The sequence below is a fragment of the Oikopleura dioica genome, chromosome XSR, assembly GCF_907165135.1.
Source record: "Oikopleura dioica chromosome XSR, OKI2018_I68_1.0, whole genome shotgun sequence".
Classification (NCBI taxonomy): domain Eukaryota; kingdom Metazoa; phylum Chordata; class Appendicularia; order Copelata; family Oikopleuridae; genus Oikopleura; species Oikopleura dioica.
In genome coordinates this window covers 2,144,785-2,164,223 of record NC_137294.1, presented here as the reverse complement: position 1 = coordinate 2,164,223, position 19,439 = coordinate 2,144,785, and the positions used below count along the sequence as shown (strand labels likewise).

The 19,439-nt window shown below is 42.1% G+C and overlaps 5 protein-coding genes and 1 long non-coding RNA gene across 6 annotated transcripts; 4 read left to right on the top strand and 2 right to left on the bottom strand.

Annotated features, from left to right (window-relative positions):
* Positions 1–42: 42 nt before the first annotated feature.
* On the bottom strand, positions 43–3,392 carry LOC145708746 (uncharacterized). The gene is made up of 8 exons (XM_081786442.1): positions 3,315–3,392; positions 2,302–2,696; positions 1,960–2,229; positions 1,325–1,551; positions 996–1,162; positions 800–950; positions 503–691; positions 43–458 (listed from the first exon to the last, which is right to left on the bottom strand). Exons 1-8 carry the CDS (start codon positions 3,352–3,354, stop codon positions 158–160), a joined length of 1,740 nt encoding a protein of 579 aa, XP_081642568.1. The 5' UTR covers positions 3,355–3,392; the 3' UTR covers positions 43–157.
* A 1,122-nt stretch (positions 3,393–4,514) lies between these two features.
* Positions 4,515–5,308, top strand: LOC145708744 (uncharacterized). Its single transcript, XM_081786441.1, has 3 exons — positions 4,515–4,924; positions 4,965–5,097; positions 5,147–5,308. The coding sequence occupies exons 1-3, from the start codon at positions 4,773–4,775 to the stop codon at positions 5,306–5,308; spliced, it is 447 nt and encodes a 148-aa protein (XP_081642567.1). The 5' UTR covers positions 4,515–4,772.
* Positions 5,309–10,029: 4,721 nt separating this feature from the next.
* On the top strand, positions 10,030–11,339 carry LOC145707999 (uncharacterized). Its single transcript, XM_081785603.1, has 4 exons — positions 10,030–10,209; positions 10,250–10,435; positions 10,474–11,042; positions 11,083–11,339. The coding sequence occupies exons 1-4, from the start codon at positions 10,121–10,123 to the stop codon at positions 11,244–11,246; spliced, it is 1,008 nt and encodes a 335-aa protein (XP_081641729.1). The 5' UTR covers positions 10,030–10,120; the 3' UTR covers positions 11,247–11,339.
* Positions 11,234–11,781, bottom strand: LOC145708000 (uncharacterized). Its single transcript, XR_014134792.1, has 4 exons — positions 11,644–11,781; positions 11,450–11,591; positions 11,344–11,401; positions 11,234–11,293 (listed from the first exon to the last, which is right to left on the bottom strand). It is a non-coding gene; the product is annotated as an uncharacterized LOC145708000 (long non-coding RNA).
* Positions 11,782–16,301: 4,520 nt separating this feature from the next.
* LOC145707742 (uncharacterized) lies at positions 16,302–17,392 on the top strand. The gene is made up of 2 exons (XM_081785313.1): positions 16,302–16,621; positions 16,667–17,392. The coding sequence occupies exons 1-2, from the start codon at positions 16,344–16,346 to the stop codon at positions 17,292–17,294; spliced, it is 906 nt and encodes a 301-aa protein (XP_081641439.1). The 5' UTR covers positions 16,302–16,343; the 3' UTR covers positions 17,295–17,392.
* A 215-nt stretch (positions 17,393–17,607) lies between these two features.
* Positions 17,608–18,405, top strand: LOC145707743 (uncharacterized). Its single transcript, XM_081785314.1, has 4 exons — positions 17,608–17,842; positions 17,882–18,006; positions 18,053–18,127; positions 18,171–18,405. Exons 1-4 carry the CDS (start codon positions 17,695–17,697, stop codon positions 18,258–18,260), a joined length of 438 nt encoding a protein of 145 aa, XP_081641440.1. The 5' UTR covers positions 17,608–17,694; the 3' UTR covers positions 18,261–18,405.
* Positions 18,406–19,439: the final 1,034 nt, after the last annotated feature.

The window sequence follows — 19,439 nt, the reverse complement described above, 5'->3', positions numbered from 1 at the left end:
TAGAAATTTATTAATAAATATGTTTTCAGGAAGTGTATTGATTGAGGGCATTTTACATAGGTTAAAGATTATAAAAATAGTGAATAAGAGCACTTTCCGGCGCGCGGCAGTGCCTCCCACTTTCGTAGAGGTACTCTGTATTGATGATTCTGCTCTGTCACAAGAAGCGACGCTCGTACTTTTTCTCGCAGTCGTAGAAGTGCTTCTTGCGCTGGTTCTCCCAGCATCCCTGCCAGGGCAGCTTGTTCGGGATCACGTTTGTCTCCGTGGTGTAGATCTGCGAGGACCACTGGCCGACGAACTCGAGTTCGATGAAGTATGCTTTCCAGTAGCCTTTCGGGGGCATTTCGAAACTCGCCCGGTAAGTGTACAGCTGAGTGTACATCGCCTGGCGCCTGCCTCGATATCGCTCCAAATCGAAAGTGATGTCTTCGAGGTAAGGAGGTTCCTTGAAGGGCCTACAAGAACAGTAAAACAGCGAAAGTCAACTGAATCTCCTCACAAATATTGACTGTTTTGCGCGGTGACGCCATCCTTGACCAGCTTCAAAAGTCTGAAATCCTTCTTGTTCCTGTTCTGCGTTTCAGACATCCACACTGTTATCCGCGAAGGTCGTCTATCACTGGTGACGATGATCTCGTTCTCTTCGTCAGTGGCAAGCAAAGTCCAATTTAGATTTGGCTGCGGGCTTCTAAAAGCACATTTTTGAAGAAAATATAAATTTATGCACGGCGCATTCCTCTAGTCAGAGACCGAGTACTTCTCTCTTTACAAGCTTGATTGAATGAAGTAGACTTACTCTCGCGACTGGCTTCGATCGGCAACGTAAAAGCCTTCGATGGTGTTGCGGAAACGCTCGTCGATCTCATGCAACGAGTTGGGCAGCGAGCGTAGGTAGATCTTTTGGTTCTTGCTCATTTTGTCGTAGAAATCGTAAGTTGCATCGGGAACTTAATATATATTGTATAAGCATTGAGGAATGACTTAGTATCTACCAGAAGCTTCGTCGTTTCCGGCTCTGAGCATGAGAATCGATTGATTGAATCTTTCTGGTTGATAAATCGGGTCCACATGTCGAAGAACCTCCCAGAGCTCTCTCGAGCCCAGGTCGTCAAACAGATCCCCAAAGCCAGCCCAGTGATGACTCCAGCCAGCCATAGACCTTTGATCACTTTTTTAAAAAAAGAAATGCAGGAACTTTGAAAATTATTCGAGACAAGTTTTGAGCGCTACGATTTTTCCCATTTGAAATTTGATTTTACGCTTGTAGCGCGACGATTTTTATATTTTCACAAGAAATTATTCGAAACGTGGGGGTTTTTACCTGTACTGCCGCTCGAACTGGGCGGTGCCGTTAATCAAGTCAGTCAGTATCGGAACTGAGCACTTGACCCTCGGATCTACTCCAGCGAGCCAGGCGACGAAGGGGACTTCCGACATCACGCAGAAATTGCTAATCGGAACCGGCAGCTCGTCTTTCTCCTGCACAATGTCCGTCACCGCGTCCAAGCTTCGCAAAACAGATCGCAGGATCGGAAAGACCACGTTTTTCTGAACGAACAGATGAGAAAGAAGAACACTCTCGAGTGTGGCCGCGCTCAATCCGCGCCTCGCCAATTATGGACTTCACGGAAATGATGTTTGAGTTAAACGTAACGGAACGCGTTTGTTCCGCTGCGTTTTTCTTATACAAAAAGGAGAGAGCGGAACATCGCAAATGCACAAGCATTCTTTGGCATATTTCTCGAGAGCTCGGATGCCGCAAAGGGCTAACGTTCGGATCATGTTACCGAGGATTCATTCCCGGTCTCGATTCATTTAAGAAAAGGCCTGAAATATCCACAATTCAAGGATTCTTTCTTATTTTTTGCATACATATCATAACTATAATTTTAGAATTAATAAATGGATTATTTAATTTTTCCAGGTGTTATATATAAATGAAAAAAAACGACTCACCGAAGGATCGACAGGCTCGGATTTGCGGGCGTAATCCCACGATAGCGCCAAGATCTGGTTTCCGAAGAAGACCTCTTCCGTGTCGTTTGACCCGGTGCCATGTCGCAACGGAGAGGGCGGATTACCGTAGAGCAGCGCTGTGACGGATCCTGTGCGCTCCGCGAGACCCTTCATGAATTCGGCTTCGATTGAGAGGAGCATATCGCTGCCATCAGCAGGCCCCTCGGTTGAGTAGAAGAATCCGTTTCCATCGAGGTTTTGGTCGCGGTACTTTTAGAAGGTTTGAATAACTAATTCGTTGCTGTTTTAAAAATAAACGGGCAGTGATGTTGCTATCGTGACCTTTCCCTTTGGAACAAATATCACGAGATAATGTGACCAAAGATTCTCGACATCGCCGAACATCCAGCTTCCAGTAGTAATATTTACAATGTGAACTCTACTTTGTGTCGTGTCCATCGTGTCTATAAAGTCGATTTTGGGCTCGTCATCTTCTCTCGTGCTCTTTAAAAAGTTGAGCAACGGCTCGCCTGCTTCTATTACGGGCACCGTGCTCGTTGTTGTTGGGAATGCGGTAGTTGTTGTTGTTGAGGTAGTTGTCGTCGTTGTAGTTGTCGTAGTTGTCGTTGTTATTGCTTCGGTTGTTGTGGTAGTGGTAGTTTCAAGCTCTGTGAATGTCGAGTCGCTGCTCAGCGTGCTCGCGCTTGTCGTGGAGCTCACTTCAATCGGCGCGCTCGCTGAATTTATTCTGAGTGAATTTGTCTTCTCAATCTAACGATTGCATTAATAATCCGTTGCAAATCAAGCAAGATGCTGCTTTTTCATGAAATTTAATTATACATTCGTCTGCGTTATCATTACACCACGAATTTTCGCGGGTGAAGGGGATATAGGCCACCTGCGGCTGATAACGCAGTCAGAGAGCTTTTGCAAGCGTATCGCTATCTATAAGGGCATATTGTTTAGAAACTCAACGATCAAAAAGTGCTGGTAAAATTTTGTCTGTACCATCGGACGCGGAGGAAGACTAGTGTTATTTGAAGCGCACCAGGCCCTTGAGCTAAATCTAAAAGTGGCTCCGCAATTTAGCTAATTATGAGGGTATTCTCTTCATCAAGATGTGAATCAGCCGGCAAATCGAGAAAACGATAATTTTCAAACTTTCAAATTTCCTGTCATCATTTGAATAAATTATCTGCACGCTGTGGCCGAACTCTATTAATGCCAAATTGCCAATGATTCTAGCCCCCGCTGGAAAAGCTTTGTTTGTGCAAGTTTATGTGTTGCGCTTAGATTATCGCGCCGATACTCATTCGCACGTTGACCCTGTTTTGGCGCTAGAATTTTGGGCATACCTGAAGTGACCTCTACGTGCTCGGGCGCTGATGTTAGCATTTTGGGGATGAAAATACCGCATAGTGTGCCTGCTAGGATGAAAATCTATTCCGCGGCTCAGCAAATAAAAATCAAAGTCTAAGAAATTTTTGATTGTATGAGCCGTTCCAGAGTCAGCGCACAAGTCAAAGCAATACAGATGCATCTTCTCTTTCTTGGCTCCATTTGTCCCATTGTTTGATTAGTCTGCCCATTCCACGTTTAAATTATCTTCCGTGTTTTTTCTCATTCCCGCTTCATTTTTCTTTCCTTCTCTACTTCCCCAGCCGAATATAGGAAAAAAGCGTGTTGAGGTAAGTGAAGTGAATCGTTTGCTTTTTCTAGGGTTGTGTTGTGAATGTGTAGTTGTAGTAAGGGCGGCGCGTTGATTCTACGGCACGCGGACTACGTGAAAACGGTGGCGCTATTCCGCGCTTCTAACCTCAATCAAACGGAGTAGTAACCACCCGGTCCGGGTAGGGGCAGAATCATGAATAAAGCCCAATATCCCCGCGGGGCAATATGGGATTGTGGCGAGCATCGTGAGAATACTCACATCAGAGTACTCCATCGCCACTGTCTCATGCATTCCTCGTTTTTTACGCTCTCAGAGGCTCTTCTCTTTCATCACAGCTTGTTTGTCCGCGATGGAATTCCGCATGCTCGTTTTAATTTTCTTCTGGGCGCCAATAATCAACGTTGCAGATGTTATTTTTTCGCTGGATATTTACGTTCTAAATAAAGTGTGAGGGCGTCATTCTAACTGGTTCTTGTGCGGCTGTGTCCCTATGCAAGGTGCGCAAATTTAATTTGTAGCGCCTTGACATGCATATCCTTTAACTGAATATGCAGGGGCCGAATATTCGTGTCGGAAGGCGTGTGATAATGCGAAAGTACAGGAGAACTAAGCTCCCCAAAGCCTATATTAGTTAATTAGTTCCGGGAACACGCTCCAACAAAATTAACCTTTCAAGCGTAGCGAGCGTCGTTTTTTACAGCGAAAATCAACATTAATAGGTTTTCTAATGGATGGGACCGCGTTTGAAAACGGCAATGAGAGGAGCCATTCATCACCTGTCCAAATGTTTAGACGTTCTCACCTAAATTGAATTTTATTAAGTTTGGCTATGAAAATAAATTGACGCGGCGGAAGTTTCTTCTTGTAGGATAATAAACGAGCAGCACTTTGTCAATCTGCGATTTACAATTAAAATTCCAATTGCCGAATTTGTGAAATGCTTATTTGCCGCGAATTAAAGCCAGGCCAAGTAACCACAGTAACTCCCTTTTTTCTTCCAGCGGGCAAATGTGAACCGTTACAATGGGCAAAGATCAAGTATCGCCAGTACAGTGCTTCTCCTTCGCGAATTCTTTTTGCCACTTGCTCGAGATGAGAGAATTGGGGACGAGTTTTTAGAGGTTTTTGCTTGTCTCTGGAGATGGAACGAACGAGAGACTTGAAAAGTATTCAATCAGTTGGGAAGGTGGCTTATGCCAATCGTAATAATTTCGGCTCAATTGTCAACCAATGGTTTCAAGAACGTCCGAGCCTTTTGCTCATCGTCAGAGGTGGTCCACTCGCGAATTGCAGGTACTTCTTCTTGCCGGAGTAAAAAGGTAGCCTTTTTAAGCGACTGGCCTCGCCACGAGCTCGTCGAGAAATTAAAGCTGCTTTTCTACTTTGCAGCAAAAACAGAGGCAGTAGTGCTCGTCTCTGGCGTCAGGTGCGATATTGACTCGCAACTTACACGTTTGAACTCGAAGGTGGGCGCAATTTTAAATGCTCTCATTTTTTTATGAATTGGCGATCTAGTTTAAACAAACGGTCAAATTTATCGGAGTCGTCGATGAAGGCGAAAACACAAGTTTGGACCCAAATCTAACCCACACGCTTCTAACCAAGTTTCCGGATGATATTAGAGCGGGCTTAGAGACATACTGGCAATGTCCACGTTTTCAAGTGCTTCTAGTCTAGCGGATCGAATTCTCTTTTTTAAAGGTTCGCTTTTCTATCGCATTTTGATCCCAAATAAAGCTGCAAAGGATGAGAGGAGAATCCGAGACGTGATATCAAAGGGAGTGCCCGTGCTAATGAATCCACTCGCGCCACAGCTCAACCCGCTTTCTACTGCGATCAGAAGAAAGAGCACACGATATTTATTAAGTTCTTTTCAAGCCTTGTTTTTCTTTAAGAATTAGCCAAAGGTCATCTTGCCTCTCTTTAGAACCTTCTTGGAAAACAGCCTTCAGAAGACTTGTACAACAAGTTCGCTCACAACCTGATCCTCTTGGAGAATAACTTTGAACGACAAATAGGACAGCTTAAAATTGAAAAATACTGATAAAGAAAAGTATGAATGATTTCAGAGCATTGAGAAGCAAACCTCAAATTTTCGCCGATTGAAACTTTCTCGTTGATTTCTCACAATGAGTCCATCTGCGCCGACTTTCTTGAAAACTGCCCTATCGACGACTACAACGCTATTTTAGGTGTGATTTCTAACCACTTTCGCTGCTCATTCGTTGCTTTTAAGGGTCTACGGAACTTATTGAACGAGTAGTATCAGCTTTGCTCAAGGACGAAGTGTTTTTCGTTCGACTCGTCTGCCAGCAATTTCAGAATCTGCGCTCGGAACGGCTGCCTATTACGGAGAACACGTGATCCGTTAAGTGGGTAGCCCTCGAAAGTCGCCCAACATTTCAAAAACGATATACCGCCTGTTCGCAGCGGACGAGGCGGCTAATCCTGGCCAGTTTATACATGAAAGAATCAGGAAACGGGCCGCTTATCTCCAATCACGCAGAGTTTGTTAAAATATGCCCGTCCGCAGATTTTGGCTGCTGGAATATTTCGCTGGCGTTCAAGGAAATCGCGTGAATGATTATCCTAAATGTACCAAAACACCGAAAATTCGGGCATTTTTTATGCTTTTAAAAGGATTCAATTTCGACAGATGTCCTCTCAACATGGAAAACGACGACTTTTTCCATACAATTCTAGTTTGGGCGCTGGTCAACTCAAAGGCTGAAGTTGCTGCTCATTGTCTTCCCCGTCTGCGGCGGAATTTACTTCCAAACGCAGCTGTAGCCGCTCACGTGCTAAAATGTCCTGTTGCGATGGCGATTTTAACGGATTGCTTTGGCAAGCTATCTATCAGCGAACACGAGCAAGTGATGAATTTTCGATGCTCTCAATGGGGCGATGTGCGACTGAAGAAGCTGCTTTCGCCGCTTCAAAAATTGGATATAAACTCAGTTAGTTAGATACTGTGAGTCGATGGAACTCAACAGTCGGATATAAAATACTAAAAATTCAAGTGCGCCACTTCGTATATCCCACTCAAAGTGAAAAACTCGGCCAGATTATCCAAGAGCACATTTCGAGTAGGTGGTACGGCGCTCTCATCCCACTAAGGTAAACCTTCGTTCCTCAGTTACTGTAGCTCGTTAACGCCTCACAAATACTTTAGGAAGAAAAGAAATTACACGTTTTTCATTATCTCTTTTTTCTGCCCCCTTATGGCGAAGTTTTCTGTCAAGGAAATGAGTTAAAAGAATAGCATAAAAAGTAATTGAGTAGAAGAAAGGGGAGACACTGAATTGTGCCGCCCTGCGCCGCCTTCCGCCGCCCTGCGCCGCCCAGCGTCGCCCGGTCTCGCCCTGCTTAGGGGATGAGGATTATTACCGAAATAGGGCTTCTTACGGACTTCTGGTGAGGTGTATTTGTCGAATGCGCTCTCAGATGGCCGGAAGACCGCCCAGGCTGCTTCAGGGATTGAATGTTTGCCCTAAAGATGTCTGCACTTTCTTCTGACCACCTGTAGCAAGATTTGATTCGATGTTGTAATAGGCGAGTATAGAAAAATACAAATACTGTCGTTCTAGTTTATCCATTATGGTTTCAAACACCTTTTCGAGTCGAAGATTAAATTTGTCGTCGGTTGAAAGGGAAGCTCTGCTAGAAGTGACAAAAGTCCGTTTTCTTCTAGCATTCCAAGAAGACAGTCCTTTTGGACACTTCTGACAAAGCACCCCTTGATTGGTTACAGTAACAGTCGAGTTTTTTTTCTCAAAGCTGGAACTCCGTATTTTACCTACGCTTTTTTTTAATTCACGATGGGGAAAGTACGGACCTCTTGACTGGAGAAAACGTTTGTCACTCATTTTCTGACATCCAGGTGGTCTAGAGTGGCTTTGATTGGATGGCTGAAGAACAGCTAAAATCTAGAAAAGTAATTTTCTTTGTCGATAGTGCAAGCTACGCCAAGAATCCAGATTAGTTTATCTTGGTTTTTCTGGATAGAAGCAGGAAAAACTAAGCAGTATTCTTTGCAAAGCTAACTTTTTTAACTTGCCAAAGAAACAGAACCAATCAACATCAATTTCTGCATCGACGGGTCAGTTCTTGGCCGTGCCGTTTGTCCAGCACATTTATGGAACTCTATTTTATCTGGTCATGCTTGTCCTCTATTCAATAGTGCTCTTGCAGAAGTTCTATTCGTCGCCTCAGCCGGAAGAGTACTTGGTTTACGCGCTGCAAGGGTTGAACTTTGCGCTGGCCGTTTTCACCGTTGTACGCGACTGGCGAAACGCGAATGAATTTATCTGGCACAGGATGCGGTTTAAATACGCTGAAATGATCAGCCTCGAGTTATAATGATCCATTCGGAGAAATACTCATTTATATCAAGTACCAGTAATCAATCATGATTTTCAATCAGCAAAAAAGGTCACTCGTAAACTTATCAACTGGAATCTCCTGGATTCTCCTTTCTTTTGCCATTATTATGCGAAGCATTACGAGTAGCGAAACTGGTACAGTTTTACAACTGAGCGATGGTCTGTACAATGGGTTGATTCTCTTTGCTTTGAGTTTTGTCTTTACGTTGCCTAAATTTTTTAAGCGCCTTTGCGTGAATAAGAAACGCGTGGACGCGATAATGAGATCATTATGATATTTACGAAATAGCGAAGGACCTTTCATTATCGTTTGATTGACCGTTGCACATGCTGCGGGCTTAATCTGGTATTCAAGGACGGTATTGCTTGGCTATTAGACACGTAAATACAGTCGGCGAGGTTTGTGACACCTTTGAAAGTCGTGCTGTCTACTGGAACGGAATTTACTTACTCCTCCTTGTCGTCAGCTTTGGAATCACGACCCAAGGATTGCTCTTTCCCAACGAACCTCGTTCGACCGACCTTTTCCGTGGCATCGTCTCCCGCTCATTTTCGGCCTTGTTTTTGCAATCAAACGATGATCTCTTTCAGGCATGTTCTAAAATAGCCTCTGTAACTGAGAATTATAATCACTTGGGCATAAATGTAGAACAAATGAAATGTTAGAGTCACGATATGATGTTGAACAATGTGGGAATTTCACCGAAACAAATATTCTCGATACAGATGTCCGCTGCATGAGGACTCATTCAATCATCCCCGTCATCACAATTGCTTACCTTTTTTATGCGCTTATCTGGATCTTTTTCACATTGAAGGTAATGGCACAAGAACATCAGCTTCCAGCATCCTGGCATAGCGATATTTTGAGCAGCTCTTTAGGAACGGGTTATTACCGAAGCAGTTTATTTTCTCAGAGAGCAGTTAAACCCTGAATCAGAGGAAATTCAAGGAATTAGCCCGCCATTGGATGAAACTCAGCAGAAAGAAATGCAAAAATTACAGGCCGGTTAGAGATAAACAAAATTGAACTTATCAACAAGTCTAACCTGGAAAAAGACTAATATTTCAAAGAAGTTAATGTTTGAAAAACTAGAAGAAAAGGTGACAGGCAAAAATGAAGGAGATGGTAAAAGGGAGCTCGATAAAATGAATGAGAAGATAGCCCTACTTCATGCGAATTTGGAAGAAATGCAAGTATCTCTAGGAAATGATTCGACATAATCTAGTAGTTTAATTTCTCTGCAGTGGTCTCGACGATGCTCTTTGTGAGATATTCTCGATCTGGTGAAGGATGGGAAACTCGTTTTGCCCGGCTTTTTGGGCTGGATCGGCGTCATATTGCGATACAGTAATTGAATTCAATCCCACGGATCTCATAAAAAACTCGCCAGCTTCACGATTTTTGTTTTATTCCAAATAAGTTCGAGTTATTTCAGAATTAGATAATTTGCAGTATTTCTCAGTGGAGGCAGTCTGTTCTTTTACCATGTTTCGTTTATGTAGAGTCGTCGTCGCATCTCGAGAATTTCCTTGCTGAAAAATTGTCGGAACTTCTTCACATTCTCTTCTTCTTTTTGTTTTCGCTGGTCTTCTTCCTTTTTTCTTCGCTCATCTTCTTGTGCTTTCTTTTGCTTTTCTTGCTCCTCTTTCCGCAGTTTCTCGAGCTCATTTTCAGCTTCGATCATTTGGCGAATGTGCTCTCCAAGCCTTCTGCGCTGGATTTTTCGAAGTCTCAATTGAGCGCCACAAACTTTGGGTCCGGTCGATTTTCGCTTTCTATCTGATTGCATTTTGTTTTGATAGAAAGAAAACCGGGTGTTTATTTTTATCTACACTTTTGTCCAGCTGATGGCGCTTTAGCGACGGAATTCGGCGGGGTACCGCGTGTACAGCTGGTTTGATCTCATCGTGAGATTTAGTTCTCAGGGGGTGAGCGGAAGATTTAGTAGTTCCTAATTTTCGGAGCCACTTTGTGAAAACAAAAAAGGCAATGTTGAATTATTGAAAAGAGGAGTCAATATCCTCAGTTGGAGGGAAACCAATTGTAAAAATACGAACACCAACACCACTTCCAACACCACCGCCGCCCACTCCCCCACCAGTCATGGTAACAACTAGTGCTCAAACAGACCCTCTTCCGAAACCGACCCGTGAGGAATGCTTGGAGCATATGAGCCTTGATGGTTTTCCCAGGTAACTTTCGCGGTGCTTCAACTTTTCAGTAGAATTCAAGCGATTTCGAAATATATGGAATGACAAGAAGCACTCTAAACAGCCGAAACAGACGAATTTCAAGAGCAGAAAGCGAGCCAAAAGGTGCAAAAAGATCAACAGAAAGGATTACAGGGGAAGTAACAAAAGAGCCGAAGGAACAACAGTCGCCGCCGTTATTCTGTGTCTGGGGACGCTCAGTGGAAAAGTGAGTTGAACAAATTTTTAGTTTTTATATTCTTGAAGTTCCACGGACTCCAATCGTCTGATCAAAGACCATTTCGAAGAGCCCACGATTATCCAACGCGTTTCGACAATACAAAGCCATATTACTGCGATTGTGGAGAAAAGCGCCGCCAAGTGGAGACTCAGTCGAAGCTCGCTGCCCGGTCAAAAACCTAAATTTCCGGTTCCAGATGAAAATCTAAAATGGGACGCGCCTTGGGAAGATTACGACCCAGTTGTGATCGGTTTGCCCCAGAGTATTCCCAAGAACGCTACTTTGAATAAAATCGGACGCACTGGAGGTGTTGGCGTGGGTCGCCTTGACAAACCAGGTGCCAACAAAGTTTCTTATATGCTCGTCGTTTCTGGAAGAAGATTTCTCGCAAGAGGATGCACTAGTAACGAGCATCAACTTCCTTTTTGGATTCATAAGGATGGAGAAAATAAGATTCAAGACCTCGAGAACTACTTAGAAAGAGTTTCAAATATTCTAGTTTCTGTAGTTTTAGTAACAATCGTTAAAACTTTCGAAGGAATTAACTTCTTTGTCGCTTCCTCTGACAATACTATTGATAGTATTTACAACACAGGTAATCAAAGACATAATAACTTAGCAGACTTTCACTCAAGATCATGCCTGGCTAGAAGGGGATTTTCTCATTGCAACTGTCGAGGATATTGATCCGAAGTGGGAGCTAAAGGAGAAGTTTGATCTCGTTTGGGCAGATGCTAATGTGCTCAGATACTTCAATCGTATGGAACAAAAGATCATAAAGGCGAGTTTTTCAGGGTGAGAGTTGTTATTTATTAAATATTTCAGTTTATTCTTCAACAGCGAAATCTACAAGAGGTCGTTTATAATTTGCCCAGCAGAAAATAAAATAAATTTACCGAGGAAATTGATTCTTGTGACTGTGTTTTCTTAATACTCTTTCTGCATGAACAGCATCTTAGAAGTTTGTAAAGAGAGGGTATTTTAGTTCAAAATAGGGCTTACTAAAGTGATGTGTCCATGCTATTGTCTGCATCAGTATCGACCTCAGTAATCTTTCCAAGTGGTCCTTGAAGAGGGTTTCCATTCTCAGAAGTAAGGGCAGGGGGATATTCTTCATGGCTTTCAGAAGTGAAATGGAGGGTTTCTTTCGAGTGAATATAAATTACAGGCTGAATATGAAAATATATTTTGCTTACGGATTGTTTCCTCGAGAAGTTTCTGCGTATCGTTTTTCTTTCGCTCAAGAACATCATTTTCTTGATGTTTATTTCTGATTATGACTCTGTTGTGGCGAATCTGTTCATCGATATTCTTCAGTCTTCTGTAGAGTTTGTTTACTTTTAGTAAAATTCAAAAGGTTAGAAAAAAGGAAGAACTAATAAAAAATTATGCATTTAATTATAAATTAATTGAACAAATTTCTTGGGCGGCAGGGTTTTCAGAATGCATTCCAGGGTCGTATACTTCCAACCTCGATTCACTTCGTGATGTTGGTCTCAATGTGCCTGAGTGTTCGGATCGATGGTCAACGGAACCAAATATCTTTAACAGAGTTCTTTTTTAACAGTAGACACTGGCACTACGAACGGAAGAGCGCTAGTTTCTTCTCGTTCTCGAGAATTTGAACTCTGACTCGCTGGTGGGAGGGAGGTAACCTGAAGTTCTATGGGAACTAGAGATCCTTGATCGCTCAGCATGTCCAGCGCGACTTCCTCCTCGACCTCTTCCTATTCCTCCATGATAATTCGAAGATCCCCCAGAATAGGCAGATCGGAACCCATCTGACCCAGCTAACGACGGAGCGTATTCATGGCCCCTTCTGTATCTACTTGCAGAGCTTCTAATAGAGCGCTCATCGAATTCTCGACTCATTGTATCTCAAGTGGTAAAAATTCTTAAAAATAGCGGTTAATATCATTTGTACAGCAAAAGATTCTCTCGTTATTTCTCTGTGTCTCAAAAGGTAAAATGAGTTTGTTAGTGGGAAAACGACCGTTTTATTTGTTCTCATCGATTCTTCGAGCCGATTCTTTTTTTTCTCAAAACAAAGATCCTTATTATAAAAAGTAAATTGCCTTTCAAAAAGTCCTTCCTGAATGGTAGAATTTCAACCTGCCGTAATTCGACTCATCGTATCTAACGCCTGAGTTTTCGCCTTTTTAGTCATCCGACAAAAGTTCCTGTCTATTTTTCTCCGCGTCCTGACGCCCATCTATCCTGACAAGCGGTTCCGAAGAATTTTTTAGCCACCAGATGTGGACATCAACTGAGTCCGGTAGGAAATAAATAACGACAAGTTTACTCTTCTTCTTCAATTTTTAAGATAACAGAACTCTCAAAATAGCAAAGGAAAACACCTGCTCTAAGGGACTTCTGTAATGCTTCGTCTTCGAGAAGTCTACCATCAATAAGTGATTCTATCGTAGAGAACAGACGATTTTGAAGGCACAATGCTTGTCATTGGCAAATATTTTTAATAGTGCTATGCCGCCGGGTCCAAAAAAGGTCATGTTGAAATTTGTTTATTCAAGAATACCTGTCGCTTATATAAGCGAACTTGAATGCAGTATTTGAAAAAAAAATTATGAAATTCAGTTTTTAAACTAAGAAGCCAAATCATCATGTTTGAAGGTTATTCCTTGGAGATCTTCGTCTTCTGTAGAGGTGTAGAGTGCATTTTCTTAAAAAGTACAGGAAAAAATTCGTGGGTATCACTTACGGATCGTTTCGTTGAGAAGAGCCTGAGTTTGAGCTTTCTGTTCTTTCAAATGGTCGTTTTCGCGATGTATTTCGCGAAGTCTTTGTTGATTCCATTCGATTTTTTGGTCCAGTTCTTGGCATTTTCTGTTCAATCGAGCAACTTTAATCAGCTCAATTAAGAAATAATTACATTATATAAATAATTTAAGCAAATCTCAGCCTTTTTCAACAAAGGAAGAGTTTTACCCGACGCAGATTATGTACAATGCAGCGGGTTTTTTCATCCTTTGATACAACCTACCATTGTGTGTATCTTTTTTTTCGATCGATAAAAGCATCTGCGCGACCGAAAAAGTCTGGAGCTTTGATAGAAATATACAACGATAAATCTGTTTCATTCATTGGAGTTATGTTGTTCAAGTTAATCAACAAAATGACCGTTCCCCGGGCGGTGCGCTAGAGTCTGATACAATGTCCGATAAACTAGCGGCTTTTATGCCAATTAAATGGGCATGATGCACCTTTTTAAGTTTTTCTTAGTTTCTAGTGTCCAAAGTCTTTGTGGCGAAACCTTTCGTGTGGCTAGAGGCTTACTTTCTTCCCGAGAAGCATTTGGAGACATTTACGAAAGCAGCATCAACTGTCGATGGCATCTTCAGGAAAGTGTTTGATTAACGAGAATAACGTTGGTCTCTCATGTTTAAAAAACGCTTCATAAGCCCACTTCAGTCGGAACGACTATCCCTAAAAGGGTTCATCTGCGAGTGGATTACTTGAAACTGGGCGAAGAACGATTGTTTTCAGAAGTAGGATTCAAAAGTAATAACTTACTTTTATTTTGCAACGAATAGCAGAACGATCTTCCATGTCTATGGGATTCACTGAGCATTTTCGAAGTATCTAACTACGGAAGTGTGTCGAACATAAAAACACTTTGCAGAGGCAATTCTACTTCTTTCACATTCGAAGCTAACAGTGAAGGATTCATTAAAATTGGAATGCTATTTTTCACCGACGGATCAGAAAGCGGCGAGGGCTTTCAAATCACATGGAAGACGGTGTTTCAAGAGAAGACATGCTGGCCTCACAATACGAGTCTCACTTATAATGGAACGCTCTCTCAAACTTTCTCTGGACGAACTTGTCAGAAATGGAATGAAACATTTCCTCACGTGCCAAAAGCAGTGCCGCAGCCTCCAAATGATCACAACTTCTGCAGAAATCCGGATTTAGATTGGGTTCATTCTCTTTTCTCAGATTTGCTTCTATGCTTCTTACAATTAGTAGGCTTTATTATAGAACAAACTCACGACGCAATCATGTGAACCTTCATTTGGACTTGCGAGGAGCCTGGTGCTACACAACAGATCCCGAAAGAAGGTGGGAAAGTTGCGATATTACCGTCTGCGATGATGGAGTCAAACTCGTCTACGATGGCTACAATCAAACAACGGATAAGACAGTATTTTACGAAATAAGTGTCAATCCAGAAGTGCACTTGAAACAAGAGCTGTCCTCGATTCCTATTCTAGCATCTGTTGAAGCAGGGTGGAACGTTGGGGCAAAATATTTGAATTTGGCCGCCCGATTGCCCGCCCGATTAAATTTTTTTTTGTCGGCGCCGCCCGATGGCCGCCCGACTTTTTGCCCGCCCGATTTGCCCGGGTGCCGACTTTTGCCCGGAAATTTCGGCAACCCCAAAACCAAAAAATATGTAAATTTATTGAAGAGGAAGGATTATTTTGTATCTCGAAAGAAGAAGGGCACTCATGGAGAACCGAAACCGGACGTTTTTAAAGAAAATTTCAGTATTAATGTCCCATAAGATGCCATTTTTTCATCCGGACGCCGACTTTTTCCGGGCGCCGATTTTTGCCCGATTGCCCGACTTTGCCCGATTTTTACCTCGTAAAATCGAGCCCTACGCCGCCCGATTTGCACGCCCGCCCGATTTTTTGCCCGGTTTGCCCGACTTGCCCGGTCCCAACGTTCCACCCTGGTTGAAGGCCAAGTAACAACATTTGTGATAGACGACAAAAGAAAATTTCTAATTTATGGAGTCAAGGAAGAGTTACACATTTTTTAGCGAGAAAAGTTGATTATTTTTTGTGCAACTAGACAAAGAATTCTTCCGTCGTCCACTTTCACTCCTTATCGCCCGAAAACGAGAGTTTTTCGGTAAAAGAAAACTTTTTCTTGATCAGCGACCAAAGCGAAATCATTGACTTATCTATTTCTCGAGACTATATCTGGTTTATTCTCAAGACAGAGCAGCTTATTTCTGTTATCGGAAGCATCAATCTTGAGTTAGATCGGAGGCCTTCCATTGCCCTTGCTCATCCTATCATTGGTCTTCCTTGGGAATCCCTCTCAGTTACAAGCTCTCAAGTTCTCGTTTCTTTTCGAGGAAGCTTCTATCAGAACAACATTACAGGAAAAGCCAAGAGAATTGAACTGTAAACTTTGAATATGGCCATTTCAATTCTTTTCAAAAAGAAAACAAAATAAATATGGATAGACCTCTTTTCAAGAATACAACATTTTATGAAACAAGTGCCATGGCATTTGACGATAAAGAAGAAAAGCTGTATTGGGCCGAAGGTGGTGACACCATTTTCTCATCCACCGTCGACGGAACTGACATTGTCGAACATGTAGCTATACCTGGTGCTCATATAAACTGCCTAATTTCAAAGGAAACCGCTCAAGCTACAGCCTTTTATTGATCGAAAGACGTAAAGAATTGAGCAGTAAAAGGGCTTGTTCATATTCGCCGCTGACGAGAACATTGATGAAGAAACGATGGAATACAAAATTCACGTGATCAGCAAGAAGTTCTCTCTAAACGACGAAGACGATCTTTTTTCGCCACTCACCTTCGATATCGTAAGCAAATCATAGATTCTAAAAAATATCAATGATATTATATCATGCTTTCAGTCGGACGAACAAACTGTAATTAATTACAGAGTAGATAAGAAGCTGACATGTCTTAGTCTACTGCATCAAATATGAAGTTTTATAACGATATACGCTCAATAAATTCATTCCTGTAAACAAGAAAACTGCCAGTGAAGTCCTTATCGTTATTAAATCTATATTGGTTTCATTATCTGTATGATCGGCGACCAATCCCATTTTTAAAAAGATTCGCCTTCGAAATTTTTCTCGATAAACGTTGAGAAAAATTAAGATTATGGCAATATTTGACCGAGTGTACGTGATTCAAAATGAACGAGAAAATGCTGAATCTTTACCTGACGCAAGAATAAAAAATACCAGTTTAAAATTTTTATTCCACGAGCACGCCGTTTGTCAGCAAAAACTCAAGAAAATCAAAAGAAGAAAAAGTACACGGGAGAAAAATGCGGATTTGGCATCAAAGTACGAAAAGAGAATGAGGACCCTTGAAAGTAGAATATATCGCGTTTTAACAAATACCAACGAGCCAACACCATCTGAAGTCTGGCTGAAGTAAGTCGATGTCTGCTAAGGACAGTACTTTAACGATTTTCTCAGCCAACTAGAGCGTCAACGCGCAGACCACGAGTTCGGGCTTCAGCTTAACGCTTCTACGATCATCGATAGGGCAGAGCGGCAAAAGAAACCGAAAGCAGTAGAGCAGTTGGAAAATACAACAGAAAAATCAATCAAGCGAGAGCACGCGATTCAGCTTTATAAAAGTATCAACGATAGGACAAAACAGCAAAGGAAACCGAAGGCAGTGAAACAGTTGGGTCGAGAGTTGCAGACCGTTGAAATGGTAAACGACCGCGAGGTAGCGCTTCAGCTTTACAAATGTATTAACGAAAGGGCAAACCTGCACAAGAAATTCAAGGAAGTCGGGGTCCAGTTGGGTCAAAATTCGAAGAAATCTGGAAGAAAACGAAAAAATGAAGAAGAATCTCCTGCGAAATGCGAAAATTTGGCGAAGAGGCGCAAAACAATCTCAGTCCGACCAGAAAAAAGATCAACAGAAGATAACAATGTATGGAATGGTGAACCAAAAGGATGGGACTACATTTCCGACTGTAACGCTCGCCTCTTCAAAGTAGCTGCAAAAAGGACATACCCTCTTCATCTACCAGCGTCCTACCGCCCACCCAACACCCAGCCGCGGCGAACAACACGAAAAATAGCCATATAAACTTTTTATCATCAACTGAGAATGCTGAATTTTTCTTTGCTGGAGAAATAATGTTTTTCTCTATTTTTGTCTGATTTTTTTCGATTCAATTGTAATCATAATCACAATTTGTAAATAAAGTTCAACAATTAATCAATTAATGACTTCAAGTTTCTTGCAGTTTCTTACGATCGTTTCTATATCTCCTCAAATTCTGAATAAATCAGCAGGGCCTCTGAAAAATCAAGCTTTCAGATTTAGTCGAGTTCAAGGGCGTCTCTGCCTTATTCCTACAGCGCTAAACAGTGTCAAACGTGGCGTCATCTCCTCTCTCTCTTTCGTGCGTTGATCTCTCTCAGGGCTCGTTCTTGACACAATTTTTCGATCTTTTTAGCAAGGAAAGGGAGAACTCAAAAAAACAATGGTGCTCGTTTTAGACAATTCTTACCGAAACTACAGAACCGATCAAAGAGAAAGAGCAAATGACTTCAACGGATGGAAGATTTTCGACAAATTTGGCCGGCCTTTGGGAACGCTTGGCGAATACATTGCCAAACAAAATCCAAAAAGCAAGTTTTCATTTCGAAAATTCTTCGTTATCCATTTAGTTACCAACAATGACCAATATGAAGATTCCTTTGGCGAATTTACATTGAACGACCCTCCTTCTGGAGAGGAGCTTTATAGAACTATTACTTGTTATCTCTACGGGCTCGCTACTGGCTACTTCAGAGTACTGAAAGAATTTAAATCATCTTCGCTAAAAATAATGATTTTAGCGATACCCGACGAAACAGGTCTTTGATTGGAAAGTGCAGACAAAAGTCACGCTTATGACCGAAGATAACAACGAGGTCAGTGGATCTAATTTCACTCTTTTTTCAATAAATATTTTAGATTCAAATGAGCGAACTTGTTGGAAAGAATCAAGATCGCTTCCAGCTCTCTCACTTGTCCCTTTCTGTCCGTGTTGCTATTGCTAAATGAGCGTGAATAAAGCCTATTTGTGGGGTAAAAGCATAATGGCCCGACCTCCATCCGCAAGAGGGCGCGCGAAAAAGAGGTGGAAGAGCGGAAAAGAGGTTGAAGAGCGCTCTGAGCATGGCGCCGGAGGAGAGTGCGCAGAGGAGCGTAGAGGAGAACCTCCATGAATTACTCGGGTGCGCGTCGTTTGCTACGGTTTGGGGGGTTTGCGTATATTTCTACGATGCGTATATTTCTACGGTGCGTATATTTCTACGGTCAAAAATGAGTCATAGGGACCGTAGCAATTGACGCACAGTTTAGGGTGGGCAAAAAGCCGGGTCGGTTTTGTCGGTTATTAATAGAATTAAAAGAATTTAAAGCTATCTAGCCTATCTAAGTCGGTCGGAACGAGTGTCTGGTCGGTTTTCCCTTACAAAAATGAAAACAATATGAAGGAAAATAATTTTAAACCTTGGTGGAATAAGCATTGTCAAAGTATGATACTTATTCATGATGAATTTCATCTTTTTTTAAGGGAAAACCGGCCAGACACTCGTTCCGACCGACTTAGATAGCTTTAAATTCTTTTAATTTATTAATAACCGACAAAACCGACCCGGCTTTTTGCCCACCCTAAACTGTGCGTCAATTGCTACGGTCCCTATGATTCATTTTTGACCGTAGAAATATACGCACCGTAGAAATATACGCATCGTAGAAATATACGCAAACCCCCCAAACCGTAGCAAACGACGCGCACCCGAATTACTCAGCGGGTGAGCAAGTAAGGAAGGGAGCGCGAAGCCGCCTAATCCCAGCGTGAAGTGTGTCAATCTCTGTTCAAACACCGCCATCAGTTCTGACGGCGTAGTACCCCCCTTAGGAGCTAAATTTCACTAGAGTGATTTTTCGCGCACATTTTTATGAAGCTATTTATAAACAAGGAAGACTTTTCTAGAGTGAAATTTTGCGCTGAATCTAAATAAAGAGTCAAAAACACCTACTTGTGGAAAATTAGTGGGAAGTTACAGGAAAAGTAAAAGAGGAGAAAGTGCCTTATTCGCATCCGGAACCTCTGGTATTTTCCTTCAATCTTCTCTCCTTACTGCAGATAAAAAGCGTAGCTTTCTGGTTTTGCCGATGTGAAAAATGATAGGTTTATCTTTGGTTCCCCCATCTTTAGGAATACCATTAACTTTG

Bases quoted from the DNA above. Each gene is read 5' to 3' on its own strand.
- LOC145708746 (XM_081786442.1), bottom strand. From the start codon at position 3,354: ATGCTAACATCAGCGCCCGAGCACGTAGAGGTCACTTCAG. The intron at 1,163-1,324 runs GTAAAAACCCCC...AAGTGATCAAAG, and splicing joins CAGTTCGAGCGGCAGTACAG to GTCTATGGCTGGCTGGAGTC. The intron at 459-502 runs GTGAGGAGATTC...CTGTTCTTGTAG, and splicing joins GCGCAAAACAGTCAATATTT to GCCCTTCAAGGAACCTCCTT.
- LOC145707743 (XM_081785314.1), top strand. From the start codon at position 17,695: ATGGTGCTCGTTTTAGACAATTCTTACCGAAACTACAGAACCGATCAA. The intron at 18,007-18,052 runs GTACTGAAAGAA...TAATGATTTTAG, and splicing joins TCGCTACTGGCTACTTCAGA to CGATACCCGACGAAACAGGT. The intron at 18,128-18,170 runs GTCAGTGGATCT...TAAATATTTTAG, and splicing joins TGACCGAAGATAACAACGAG to ATTCAAATGAGCGAACTTGT.
- LOC145708744 (XM_081786441.1), top strand. From the start codon at position 4,773: ATGGAACGAACGAGAGACTTGAAAAGTATTCAATCAGTTGGGAAGGTG. The intron at 4,925-4,964 runs GTACTTCTTCTT...AGCCTTTTTAAG, and splicing joins GGTCCACTCGCGAATTGCAG to CGACTGGCCTCGCCACGAGC. The intron at 5,098-5,146 runs GTGGGCGCAATT...TTGGCGATCTAG, and splicing joins TTACACGTTTGAACTCGAAG to TTTAAACAAACGGTCAAATT.
- LOC145707742 (XM_081785313.1), top strand. From the start codon at position 16,344: ATGGCAATATTTGACCGAGTGTACGTGATTCAAAATGAACGAGAAAAT. The intron at 16,622-16,666 runs GTAAGTCGATGT...CGATTTTCTCAG, and splicing joins CCATCTGAAGTCTGGCTGAA to CCAACTAGAGCGTCAACGCG.
- LOC145707999 (XM_081785603.1), top strand. From the start codon at position 10,121: ATGGTAACAACTAGTGCTCAAACAGACCCTCTTCCGAAACCGACCCGT. The intron at 10,210-10,249 runs GTAACTTTCGCG...GTAGAATTCAAG, and splicing joins AGCCTTGATGGTTTTCCCAG to CGATTTCGAAATATATGGAA. The intron at 11,043-11,082 runs GTAATCAAAGAC...CTTTCACTCAAG, and splicing joins TGATAGTATTTACAACACAG to ATCATGCCTGGCTAGAAGGG.